The sequence below is a fragment of the Taudactylus pleione genome, unplaced genomic scaffold (genome assembly GCF_031769625.1).
Source record: "Taudactylus pleione unplaced genomic scaffold, aTauple2 ptg000251l, whole genome shotgun sequence".
NCBI lineage: Eukaryota > Metazoa > Chordata > Amphibia > Anura > Myobatrachidae > Taudactylus > Taudactylus pleione.
This window is the reverse complement of record NW_028284653.1, coordinates 2,638,665-2,652,511: the sequence shown is the minus strand read 5'-3', so window position 1 is coordinate 2,652,511 and position 13,847 is coordinate 2,638,665. Positions and strand designations below refer to the sequence as shown.

The 13,847-nt window shown below is 47.3% G+C and overlaps 1 protein-coding gene across 10 annotated transcripts in view; it reads left to right on the top strand.

The window, feature by feature from the left end:
• Positions 1-13,847, top strand: part of KIF21A (kinesin family member 21A) — a 172,540-nt gene that overhangs the window by 122,493 nt on the left and 36,200 nt on the right. For all 10 annotated transcript variants that reach the window (XM_088480186.1, XM_088480185.1, XM_088480188.1 and 7 more), the window contains 5 exons: positions 575-643; positions 757-956; positions 1,659-1,806; positions 3,438-3,632; positions 12,992-13,093. In XM_088480186.1, the coding sequence (XP_088336312.1) occupies positions 575-643; positions 757-956; positions 1,659-1,806; positions 3,438-3,632; positions 12,992-13,093 (714 nt within the window). The remainder of the gene's footprint in view (positions 1-574; positions 644-756; positions 957-1,658; positions 1,807-3,437; positions 3,633-12,991; positions 13,094-13,847) is intronic.

The window sequence follows — 13,847 nt, the reverse complement described above, 5'->3', positions numbered from 1 at the left end:
ATGTGTGTACCCAGTGATGCAACTGCTGACCCCTCCACCGATGGGCCGACTTATCGGGCTTCCGGTACACATTAGACAATCTGATGCCCGACATGTCGATCCCTGCCGCATCCCGCTTGCATGGGGTTGTCAGTCGCATCGTGAGGTTGAGCTGCACAATGCGGCTGACGACCCCACAGGAGCGCTCATTGCCCGACATGGTGGGTACACAGTGCACGATTTCAACGATTTGTCGTTCTGATCCGTCGGAATTTGGCACATTGTTCAAAAAATTGCTACGTGTGTACCCAGCTTATGAAATATAGGACAACATTTTTCTTTCAATAGTGCCCTCCCAGTGCAGAGCTCTCTTCATGCTTTTACAATTGACACCTTTATCCACTGAAGCTGCTTGTACAGATGTCTAGCAGGTGGCCAATGCGAGCTTAAAGATGGTAGATCAGCCATATAAACTGTATATCAAATTATCCTTGATTTTGGACTATTGCTACACAAGCATGCTGATTTGTACACTTGAATTTTTAATTTTTGTAAATAATTGTGAATATCATGGTAAATCGGTGTTGTATTGCAGAGTCAGCTAAGAACTCTAGAATCCCAGAAAAGACAGCAAGAATTAATACTTCGGCGGAAAAATGAAGAGGTAAAAACTATTTATGGAGGCAATTACAGTGATTTAAGAATATATTTCTATGTCTATGATACTCATTACATAGAGTGTTCACTAGTTTAAGTACTGTGATCTCCTATCAATAGGTCACTGCTCTTCGGCGACAAGTAAAACCTATGTCTGATAAAGTGGCTGGGAGGGTGACCCGTAAAATAAGCTTACCAGAAACTGTTTCTGATCATGTTATGGAAGATAATGATTCAGGTAAAATCGGAGGACAACAGAGGCCTAGAATCCCTATTGCTAGAGTCCAGCCTGCAACGTCTAATGCTTTAAATGGAACAAGGTAAACCACTGATTTCTTTTCATACAGACATAATTGAACAAAATTGGAAATGCTTTTATAGGCATATAAAGCTACATACATTCATTTAATCTCCATAATATGTAATTGTCTGTCTGTTTTAAAAGCTACTTTTCTTGCTACCTGCTGCTTTACACCTTTCTTATTTTGCACTGGTGATATAACTTACACTCATAGCAACAAATGCAGAATTTATGTTAGCAATTTCCAATTATATGATGAATGCTTCAAATCTGTTTTTATGGACTACTTAATAATTTGTACAGATTTTTGTAAATCTCATCACTTCATTTGTTGAGTCCTGTGCTACTTTTATAGATTTGTTATGAAAGTTCAGCACAGCAGCAAAAGTAATCTCATTAATATAGTTAGTGCAAGAAGCATGGGTATTTATTTTTAATTACAAGTGCTAACTACAGAATTGGAAACATAATGAAGGTACAGTAGTTATTGCAAAATGTTCACAATCCCCAGCTGAGAACAGTAGGAGTGGGAGGATGGATAGTAATATCACAGCAGCATGGGATAATTATAATGAGTTCCGCTTAATTAAGATGTAGCGATATATACTTTCTGGAATGCATTTTTTTTTTTTTACTTTTGTTGAATAGCTGACTACTATTGATGTGGACTTGCTAACAAAACAAATGTTATACCTGAACATGCACACTATTTTATTCTCAGAAAAAAACATCAAAGGAAGGGATCAAGCATTTACACTTCAAAAGCAGCCAGGCAGAAATGGCAGTCACTGGAGCGCAGGATCTCAGACATCGTAATGCAGAGGATGACTATCTCCAATATGGAATATGACATGAACCGGTTACTGAAGGTAAAATGCTGCCTTTTGTAATTGATGGCCCAATATAATACACATTTAAAGAAAGAGAACAATTTTTTTTATTTTAATTAACTTAAATTAAAAAAAAAAATGGTTCCTCAGATGATGCCCACAATCTTCTCACATTCAGAACATATACAGTACCTTTCATCTGAAGCCAGGTAGCTAGACATCTCCGCCCTAAACACAGATTTAGAAGAACTGATTTCTGAATTTGGGGCTGCTTCAGTCAGTTGCTTGTCTTCTCTTGTTTTTTATTGAAGTGTCTTTATTATAGAAAATAACAACATTTTTGACAAAATATACCTTCTCATTTAGGCACTGTATTAGTTAAAGGTTCTTCAGATAAATGACACATTTTACGTCAACCCATATATATATATATATATATATATATATATATATATATTTAATTTTAGACTAATCTTTCCAATGATATTGCCTTTGTCTTCATAGGAATGGTTTCCTTGGTTATCTAATGCACACTACATAGACTTATAAGTGTTACGTTTGAGAGCACATTAGGGTGGAAATTACTATGCAGGCTGCAACAGAGTTGTACGCTCACATCTATGATTTAGACATGACTGAAATTAATGACTGAGTTAAATCATGTACCCTGATCTTCAGTTATAGAGGCTGAAGTTAATAAAATGTTTTATTCTTTTTTTTTTAATCCAAATATCCTTATGTTGGCTTTATTTACAAGCAACTATAACAACATATTACAAACAAAATCGAAATAGACCAATGATTTGTTAATATATTATTTTCCATGCTACGAGCTGCACTGCAGTATACAACAGATGTGTCCTTGTACATCTTTGCTGCAGTAGCGCTAAAAAGCCCCTCTCGGCATGCCAGGTCCCATGAGACTCTGCTAGCGTTAGGCTTCTTTTTTTCTCCGAAAATGCGTCTGTTGTAATGTGTTGCGACTAGGACACACCAGCAGGCTGAGCTGATTAATTTGATATGCAACACTTGTACAGTATATCTGAGAGCCTATGAGTCTTTGAATCTGTATACAAGATGCTACAATGTAGCAGCCGCAGCTTTTTTCATTCCAAGTTCCGTTGTGGCTCCTATACGGACTCAGGAGCACACAGATATACAAGTGTCGCATATGAAAATGAATCAGCACAGTCTGCTGGTGCGTCCTAGTCACATCGCATTGGTAAAAAAAGGCACAAAAAAAATGCCAGTCTCATAAGACCTGGTGGCTGACTCACGCCAGGCAAGCTGGCATATTGAGGCTAGATGTATGAGGACACATCTGCAAATGGACTTTATGTATACAAGGCAGTACACCATTGTTGCCATTTCTTATCCTTTTTGTTGCAAATCTATATGTATCTGCAACAAACGAAGGCTAAGTACATTGGCATGACTTGAAATTATATAAATAATCTCGTTATTTGCAGATGTAAATCGGGTTTTTGAAAGGATATACAATTAAATGTAAGCCGGGGATCTATAATAATCTAGACCATTTGCAAGATGGGGTAAATGTTTTATGTAATTGAGAAACCCCTTAACTTATGTAAATTTAATTTTTCTTCGATAAATGCTGCATATGGCTTATGTACTGTGGTTTATTATGTTTGTTCCATTTCCCATAACAGCAACGTGAGGAGCTCACAAAAAGGAAAGAAAAGGTTTCAAGGAAAAGGGACCGAATTATAAAGGAAAATGGAGATATTGACAAAAATATTAACAACTTGAATGAAGAAATTGAGTCACTGAGTGCAAATATTGACTACATTAATGACAGCATATCTGACTGTCAGGCCAGTATTATGCAGATGGAGGAGGCCAAGGTATTTATTATCCATATAGCTGGTTGATTAAAGTTGTCAGTACAATTGATATTCTCATATACATTTGTAAAACTTACAGTAAAGCTTAAAATGCATTGAAACTTGTAGATAAACACATGCAAGGGAAACAGATGTACTTAAATGCCATCCTATATTGGTTAATACTAATTTCAGATGCTACATAAGCTTTAGTCTTGCCTATATATTATCAGGGAGCCCTTTTCTGTGAAAGGACATATTTTGCGTATTCCACAAGGGAAGAAGCCTTTTAAATTTGCCATCTTGAACCATTGATATCTAGGGAACCTCGGATATCTAGGGAACCTCAGAAGAATTTTCTGCCAAAATTTAAATGTTTTCTACATGGTGGATGAAGGTCTCCACTGCAGCTTCCAGTGACTCAAATTGAATCCCAGGCATCTTGTGCTTGATTTGTGGGAACACAAGCAAGTCGCAGGGGGGCAGGTCTGGACTGTATGGCAGATGACCAAGCTTCTGGGTGTGTTCATGGGCTAGAAAATTCACCACTTTCCTGGACTTATGGGCAGGTGCATTGTCATGATGGAGAAGGACACCACGAGCTTTAGTTCTTGGACGCTGTCTGTAAATGGTTTCCAGCATTTGCGGCAGGCATTGGTTTGCGTACTAGTCCCCAGTGACTGTGTGCTGCTACACAAGTGGTACGGTAGCTATATGACCAGTGTTGGCTACAAAGACAGCCACTATCTGCTTGGTCACACTGCGCTCACATCAGAACTTCTGTGATGGCCCACCTTTAACTGGGGTCCACTGGGGCTGACTGTTGTTTGGTCTCAGGGTCGAAACTGTAGATCCAAGATACATCACCACTGATGATCTCTCACACACAGTTTGAGCGACTGCCATCAAATTTGGCCATCATGTTGTGGCTCCAAGTCACCCTAGCCACCTTCGGCACTCGAGGGAGCTGATGGGGCATCCAACGTGCAGAAACCTTGCTCAGACCAATTGTTTCATGGAGTATTGAGCGAATGGATCCTGATGAAATGCCTATATCTTTCTCTAACTGGGCCACTGTCATTCCGGCATTCACCTCAACTATGGCGGGCAGAGGTTGGCTGCAGTGCTCCTCGTCTTCCTGGGATCTTCTCCCACACCGAAATTCAGCAAACCACTCAAAGACAGTCCAGGACGGTGCTTCCTCTCCAAAAGAAGTTCACAGTTGGTCAAAACTGTCCTGCCGTCACATACCACTCTTGCAGTTGCAGAAGATCATGGCTCCAGTGGCCTCTGTTGAGCCTTTATAATGAGTTTCTTGAAGGAAGTGAACAAGCTGACTTCTTCGGTGTACAGTGCGGCTTATATATGGTTCTGTGCCCTGAAATTTCACTTTAGTCAGAGATTACAGTTCACAACCAGTCAGATTGTGTTTACTCTTCCCTGTGTACTGCACATCCAGAAACTTTTTGCACACACATCATATATATAATATTGAACAATTATTCCTCCAGGTCTACAAGTTCACCTGATAATGGACTGCATCCTTGATTTCATTCTGTCTTTTTGGGAAGAGGGAGAGCTGCACATGTTTCCCTACTGTCAGTAATGCTGCAGCGACCGGGGCAAAGTTGCTGTTCAGAGTCTTTCAAGCTTGCAACTGCTGCTGCCACATTAGGCTGTGTGTTGATTCCCGGAGATGTACTGTCTAGTATTACCGCCCGTCCAAACAGTCTGGCGGGTTTCTGCGCTGTCTGGAGTAATCCCGAACTGGTGGTAATCTGTTGAACCGTTGTGTCAAGTCCTTGGTGGAACACCTCCAATTGGTTCACGGAACCCCAGTTGGGAATCTCTGCTCTGCAAGAGGAATGATACTGGAATAAAAGTTGCCCCACTCCATTTCCTGGTATTATCTAGTCTTGTCTAGTGTTTTTCCCAGTGTCTTTTGTAGGAGATGAGTGCAATGTTTGATGTCCCAAACTTTTATTTTCTACTTCAGGGTCCATAGGGTATCCACAGGATACCTTGGGGTATAGGTGTGACGTCAGTCGCAGGGCACCAAAGAGTTAAGCTTTCAGCCTCCCAGGATGCACTAGGTCCCCCTCCTATACCCCGCCCCCGGGCCAAGGCACCTCAGTTTAGTTTGGTGCCCGGCCGGAGTCGGGTGCACCTGTTGGAGTGGGGGCTAGAAGAGCCCCTGAAGCTTTTTCTTCATGCAGCTGTGGCTGCACATCTGGATGAACAGCATGGACTGTCAGTCCTGACGTCCATGCTGTCTTCCCTACACCCCACCGGTACCAGAACGCCGGTACTGATCCGGGGATGCTGGTGGGCGTCTGGGGTCACAGCTAGCGGTGACCCCAGATGCTCCGGACCATGGCCGGATTCAAGGGGGACAGAGGTAAGCAGCGGGGTCCCGCGGTGGGTCCCCGCTGATCACATGGTCCTAAGTCCCCAGGCAGGGGGCTCCCTGGGGACTGGCTGCAGCGTGGAGCCAGGCGACCAACCTGCGCTTCCACTACCCCCTGGGACAGCGGACCGCAGCAGAGTGGTAGCGCTGCGGCGTCCCAGGGGTTAAATGCATGCCAGGGGAGCGCGCCTTCCCTGTCTCACAGCCGGCGCCTCCCCCGCTGCACACAGCCCTCTCTGCATGCTGCCGACTGGTCCTGTGGCAGCGCTCCTCCCCCAGGCCAGCCTCCTCTCTGCTCCTCGGCGGCCATCTTCTCCAGAACGCATGGTGAACGCTGCTGGAAGCGCTGGACGGAAGCATCGTGGTCTGGGTCCCCCCGCATACCTCTCCTCCGCTGTGGCTCAGGTCTGTGTATGCAGCGCTGTGTCCTACCAGGCCCTGTGTCTGTGTAGTTGAGTAATCAGCGCTGTTAGTGCAGGAATTGTTATTTCTCTGCATTGTATGTGACTGTGCTAGCGCTGCCTGTAACTTTTCTTCTCTAAACTGTCAGCTTTATTACTATCCCTGTTCTTCTGCTAAAGCCCTTGCGGTGCGGTGCTGCAGGGTGGTCTCTCGCCTATTTAATACTTAATTGGTGAGAGAGGTCACATACGTGGTGCCATCATGTCTGAAAGTGATTTTCCCCTCCGGCTACAGTGTACCACGTGCAAAGTACCGTTAGCGGAGGGGGAGGGTAGCGCGGAGGGCCTTTGCCGGCAGTGTTTGTCCATGGCGCGGCCTATTACGGTTACAGCACCGGTACAGGAGCCGCCCTGGGCTTGTTTCGCTCAGGCGTTAACAGCTTTAGTGGGCCAGTTAGCTCCGCAGCCCGCGTTTACTCCGATGGGTTTGTCCCAGCAGTCTGTGGTGTCGTCACCCATGCAGGGGTTCCCACGACAATTGGTGGTACCCCACAGTCTCCCTATTTCCCCGCTCCCGGGTTCTCAGGAGCCAGCGTGGGTTAACTCCCTGACGAGTTCTGTACAGCACTTGTCGGATGTGTTGCAAGGGGAGTCTGTGATGCGGCCTCATAAAAGGCCGGTGGCGTCTCTGTCCGCTCCTTATGAGGTTGACGAAGGGACGTCTGATGATGGGGAGATTCTGGATCCTTACGATCAGGAACCTCTCCATACTAAGGACGCTGATGCTAAGTCGAAAGTATATATTCCTGGACTTATTCGGGCGGTCCGCACAGCCTTGGTGATTGAGGACGAAGTTCCCCCAGCGGCTAAATCTAAGTATGCCTTTTTCAAAGATGTGAAGGGCGATGCCACAGTCTTTCCTCTTTCGGGTCAGTTGGTGGACCATTTAGAGGAGGCGTGGAAACAACCTGGCAAAAGATACCAGCCGCAGAGACGCCTGGCGGTGGCTTATCCGTTCGCGGATAATTATTTTGCTAAGTGGGAATCCCCTCCACAGGTGGATTCTCACGTGACCCGTCTTGTCCGTAGTGCCACATTGCCGATGCCATCCATGTCCTCCCTTAAGGATGCTACGGACCGCAAGGTAGAAATCTGCCTGAAGTCCGCTTATTCCCTTGCAGGGGGGGCAGCACGGCCGGCTATGGCCATTTGCTGGGTTGCCAGAGCGATGGAGCGCTGGGCGGATTCATTAGAGGCTTCTTTTGAATCCGACTGTCCGGCCGAACAGGCGGAGTTGATTGGCAATCTCCGTGATTCGGCCACCTACATCAACGAGGCGGCTCTAGACATTAGTACTCTGGTGTCTAGAATTTCTTCAGCAGCGGTGGCTGCTCGTCGCACCTTGTGGCTGCGATCCTGGAAGGCGGACGCAGATTCCAAGAAAGGTCTGGAAGCGTTGCCGTTTACCGGAGAAGTTCTCTTCGGTCCGGATCTGGATAAGATTGTGGCCAAGCTGGCGGCAGCCAAATCTGCTTGTCTCCCGTCGGCCGCTGCTCCTTCTGGTTCGGGACCATCGTCCTTTCGGTCATCTAGGGCCCAGGGCAGGCCCAAACCACAGTCGTTTCCTCGACAGGCTGGCCCTAAGAAATCGGTCAAGCCCCGGAAGCAGGCATGGAGTACCAGACGTCCGGCCCCCAAGCCAGATGACAAGCCTGCGGCCTGACGGTCCGGGCCTCCCTTTGGGGGATCCCAGGGTGGGAGGCCGCCTGCTACAGTTCGCCCAGTGTTGGTCGACCACTACGACAGACACTTGGGTTCTGGAGGTGGTTTCCCACGGATACGCCCTCTCCTTCCGGCACAGACCCCCGGCTCGCTTCTTCACCACGGGTCTCCCATCAGACCGGAACAAGGCTACGGAGCTGCGGAAGGTATTGCACACTATGCTCCAGGCTGGAGTTATAGTGGCTGTTCCATTCTCCCAGAGGGGCCAGGGTTTCTATTCAAATCTATTTTTGGTACAGAAACCCAATGGGTCATATCGTCCGATTCTCAACCTCAAAGCACTCAACAAGTCTTTGCGGGTCCCGAAGTTTCGGATGGAGACCCTACGGTCCATCATTCTGGCGCTGGAACCTGGGGACTACTTGGTGTCATTGGACATACAGGACGCTTACCTGCATGTCCCTATTCTTTTGCGCCATCAACAGTTCCTCAGGTTTGCAATCCGCAGCGACCACTTCCAGTTTCGGGCGTTACCTTTTGGCCTGGCAACAGCACCACGTGTTTTCACCAAGGTGATGGCGGTCATGGCGGCTTCTCTGCGGCTGCAGGGAGTCCGCATGTTGCCGTATTTGGACGACCTGTTATTGGTGGCAGGATCTCCAGAGCTCCTGTTACGCCACTTGGACCTGACCATTGCACTGCTGCAACGGCACGGCTGGCTAATCAACTGGCAGAAGTCCACTCTAATCCCGTCTCGGAGGATTCTGCATCTTGGAGCCTTATTGGACTCGGGACAGCAAAGGATCTTCGTGACGGAGGACAAGATCTCTGCTTTACAGTCAAGGGTGCGCAGTTGCCTGCACAGCCGCCGGGTGTCCTTACACTCGGCGATGAGGTTACTGGGCTCCATGGTGTCGGTGTTCGACATGGTGGAATACGCCCAGTTTCACTCCAGACCTCTGCAGCACCTGATCCTGTCCAAGTGGAACGGGCTGACTCAGTCTCTGAAGTCCCAGACGATTGTGCTCACCCAGGAGGTTCGCCTGTCCCTTGCGTGGTGGTTACAGACGACCCACCTCAACAAGGGACGTCCGTTCTGGGTTCCAAATTGGGTCCTGTTGACAACGGACGCCAGTCTTCGGGGCTGGGGAGCAGTTTCGGGTCCACACTTGTTCCAGGGCAGGTGGACGCCGACAGAAGCGGAGCTTCCAATAAATATCTTGGAACTCCGTGCGGTCTTCAATGCTCTCCAGCAGGCACAGCGGTTTCTCCAGGGTCGCCCGGTGCAGGTCCAGTCGGACAACGCTACCACCGTGGCCTACATAAACAGGCAAGGAGGAACTCGCAGTCGGGCGGCTCTCGTAGAGGTCTCTCGGATCCTGGTTTGGGCAGAGCGCAATCTTCCGGCCATATCAGCGGTCTTCATCCCGGGAGTGCTCAATTGGGAGGCGGACTTTCTAAGTCGCCAGGACGTTCATCCGGGGGAATGGTCCCTGCACCCGGACGTTTTTCAACTACTGGTGGACAGGTGGGGTCTTCCAGAAATCGACCTCATGGCGTCCCGGCACAACAACAAGTTGCCGGTGTACGGGTCTCGCACAAGAGACGAAGGGGCGTCTCTGGTGGATGCTCTGTCCGTCTGGTGGACGTTCCGGTTCGCATACCTGTTCCCTCCGGTCTCCCTTCTTCCACGGGTAATCCGGAAATTCAAACAGGAAGGAGGGACGCTCCTGTTGATAGCTCCCGCGTGGCCCAGACGGCACTGGTTCTCAGACCTTCAGGGTCTGTCCGTGGACAGTCCTCTGCGGTTGCCGCTACGACCGGACCTTCTGTCTCAGGGTCCTTGCCTTCACCCGGACCTGACTCGGCTGTCTTTGACGGCGTGGCTGTTGAGACGGCCATGCTGAGGTCCCGGGGGTTTTCCAGCTCTGTGGTGCGTACCATGTTACGAGCTCGGAAACCGTCTTCCGCGAGGATATACCATCGCGTGTGGCATACGTTCTTCCAGTGGTGTCGACCGAGAGGTTATGCACCGCGGGAGTTTCGTCTGTCTCGGATTCTCGCCTTCCTGCAAGCAGGACTAGATCATGGGCTTCGCCTTGCTTCTTTGAAGGTACAGGTTTCGGCCCTATCTGTCTGGTTTCACCGTAGGATTGCTACAATCCCGGATGTGCGCACCTTTATGCAGGGTGTTCTCCGCATTCAGCCGCCCTTTGTTCCACCTGTGGCGCCTTGGGATTTGGCTGTGGTCCTGAGGGCTCTCCAAGGACCGCCGTTTGAACCACTGGGCTCAGTGGATCTTAAATGGCTAACAGCTAAGACTGTTTTCCTTCTGGCCATTGCTTCGGCCAGACGTGTTTCTGAGTTAGGGGCTCTTTCTTGTAGATCCCCTTTCTTGGTTTTTTATGGGAACAGGGCAGTGCTCCGCACTCGGCCCGAGTTTCTTCCCAAAGTTGTTTCCCAGTTTCATGTTAACGAGGAAATAGTTGTTCCGGCCTTTAACTCACCGGGTCTTTCCGTGGGTGAGGCCTCTTTGGATGTTGTGCGGGCCTTAAGGACTTATGTTGACCGCACTTCTTCGTTTAGGAAGTCGGACGTTTTGTTTGTCCTCTATGGCTTCCGTAAAAAGGGTTGGCCTGCTTCAAAGCAAACTTTGGCAGCCTGGATCCGTATGGCTATTTCTGAAGCTTATCTTCATGAAGGCCTACCGGTCCCTCCTTCTCTGAAGGCTCATTCCACTAGGTCTGTGGGTCCTTCGTGGGCAGCTCGACGTGGTGCCTCGGCAGTTCAGATCTGCAAGGCTGCTACGTGGTCTTCTGTCCATACCTTCGTGAGGTATTACAGGTTTGACACCTTCGCCTCTCAGGATGCTTCCTTCGGGCAGCGGATTCTCCTTTCTGCACAGGAGCGTCCCCACCCTTAAAGGATACTGCTTTGGGACATCCCCAAGGTATCCTGTGGATACCCTATGGACCCTGAAGTAGAAAATATGAGATATGGTAAGAACTTACCCTTGTTATCTCTATTTCTACGAAGTCCATAGGGTTCCACAGGACTCCCGCCCTGTCGCACCTGTGCTGCAGATGGGCTTTGCTCTGGTCACCGGTTTTCCGTCTCCCTCTGGTGAGAATGTGATTCTTGTATGTGTCCAGATCTTCCTTCTCCTCCTCCGGCCTATGGCTTGGTAACTAACTGAGGTGCCTTGGCCCGGGGGCGGGGTATAGGAGGGGGACCTAGTGCATCCTGGGAGGCTGAAAGCTTAACTCTTTGGTGCCCTGCGACTGACGTCACACCTATACCCCAAGGTATCCTGTGGAACCCTATGGAAGGCATTCCCGCCCGCCGTCGACAGCGCAGTGGCCTAGCACAGTTGCTTAATCATCATGACCAGCGGTGTCTGGCCAGAATGTGACACTTGCCCAAATAACATCCACATTCAATGCAGGAAGTACCAGAAGCATATCAAACAGCTCAGTGCAGCGTTCTTTATCTTTCATGAGATATGGGAACAAAAAGACCTACCACCAGAGTGTCCCTGTTAATACTACGACACCAGACACTGCACCTCACCTGAACTCGTGGCGTCGCTAATTGGAACTTGGAGGACTGGCAACGTGGTGTGGTCCGATGAGTCACTGTTTCAGTTGTTTCGGGTTAATGGTAGAGTTTGGGTGTGGCGCATACCCCCTGAGGCCATTGACCCTGCTGTCAAGAAGACACTGTGCAGACTGGTGTTCGTTCCATATTGCTGTGGGGTGTGTTCACGTGGCATGGGTTGGGTCTGCTGGTCCGCCTGAACACATCATTGACCGGTAACTGCTGTGTTGCATTGCCTGACGACCATTTGCAACCCTTCATATACCCCCATAATGATTAAATATTCCATCAGGATAATGCACCGTGTCATCGGTCTCAAGTTGTCCAGAATTGGTTCGAAGAGCATTCTGGAGAGTTCCGACGAATGATGTGGCCACCATGTTCGCCCGACACGAACACAATCAAGCAATTATGGGACGTGGTGGAGAGTTCCATTCATACTCAAGATCCTGCACCTACAAATATCAGGAAGCTGTGGGAAGCTATCCAGATAGCATGGGTCAACGTCTCTCCAGAGGTCTTCTGTTCACTTGTGGAATCAATGCCACATCTATCCACTTGTAGAATCAATGTCACATTGAGTTGCTGCACTTCGCCAGGCTAGAGGGGTTCCTACACGATACTAGGCATCTATACCATGACTTTTGGCATTTCAGTGTATGTGTATGTGTGTATGTGTGTGTGTGTGTGTGTGTGTGTGTGTGTGTGTGTGTGTGTGTGTATATACACACGCCAAAAGTTTAACCCCCCCCCCCCTGTTTTTAGTCTTTATTGAAATTTTAGCAATTTAAGTCTAATGAATAATCTGAAATGGTACAGAGGTAAGCCGTAAACCTGCTGGGGTACAAAGAAAAAAATCGAATGGTGTGGAAGCGATGGTCTCCTGATGCTCAAATACAGTAGTTAAAAGCCCAGCCAGTCCGTGTTACGACCTGGGGTCTCTCTTGGGCATGTGCGAACCATCGCAATGGTTCTACCATCAAATGATTTGGATGCGATAGTAACATGATTTTAATGTCAACAGCTTGTCAATAATTTGATGACAGGCTTCTGATGTCCATTCTTAGCATGGTTCCATTTCAACATAGTAAAAAAATAGAAATGATTTAAACCTACATCGATGCACTCTGACATTTTGTACAAGTGGAATCTCATGCCATAAATTCAGTTTTTTTTTATCCATCATCCATTATAATGCCTACCATAGTTCTTACCTGTCAGATGTAATAGTATTATTTATTGTTTTTGTCTAGGAAGAAGGAGATACATTGGATGTAACTGCCATTATTAGTTCCTGCACTTTAACAGAGGCACGATATCTGCTTGATAATTTTCTTTCCATGGCGGTTAACAAGGTAAGAGATTACAGATCTATATAATATATATAGCATTTTAATTGCTTAAAATGTTCAAAAGGGGATTTTTTTTAATAGTGACGTAGTATATGTATGTGTGTCAAAATAAAACTTTTGAATAATGACAGTTTATATTTTAAAATCCTTTAATGTATTGGGAACACACATTTGGCTTTTATACAGTTTAGTATAGAAAACTAAATACATTTTAAGATGACATGGTCTGTTCATTTGGTGTTTATTGATCATGGCAATTATAAACCTACCTTATTTTAAGAAATTATCTAGAAAATGAGTGTGCAACATTAGTCAGTAGGAGTGGCGCAGGTTACTGCATGATGGAGCTCTGCGAAAAATACGCAGTGAATATTCAGAACCTGTTGGCCAGTTCCACATGAAGTACTAGAGAGGAAAAGGGAGATGGCGCTGCAAGTGGCTTTTAAGGGGTGAGGATATTCTGATAAAATATATTTGTATAAATATACTTCCAAAAGGAAAGCCTATCTAAAAGACTCCTCAGAGCCTGATGATGACATTGGGATCGCCACCCATCCTGGCTTAAGCAAATTTAGGGACGCATTTATTTGAAAGAGGGGAGCTCCTTCTTTCAAGTGCTGTTCCATCTTAGTAGTTATTGTTTGATGATCACCACACAATAATGTCCTATACTACAGAAATTGTTAGGCCCAGAGGTGGTAGGGATTTAATGACCAGCTCTCCTCCATCCTGGCTTGAAATTAAAGTGTTTGGTTGT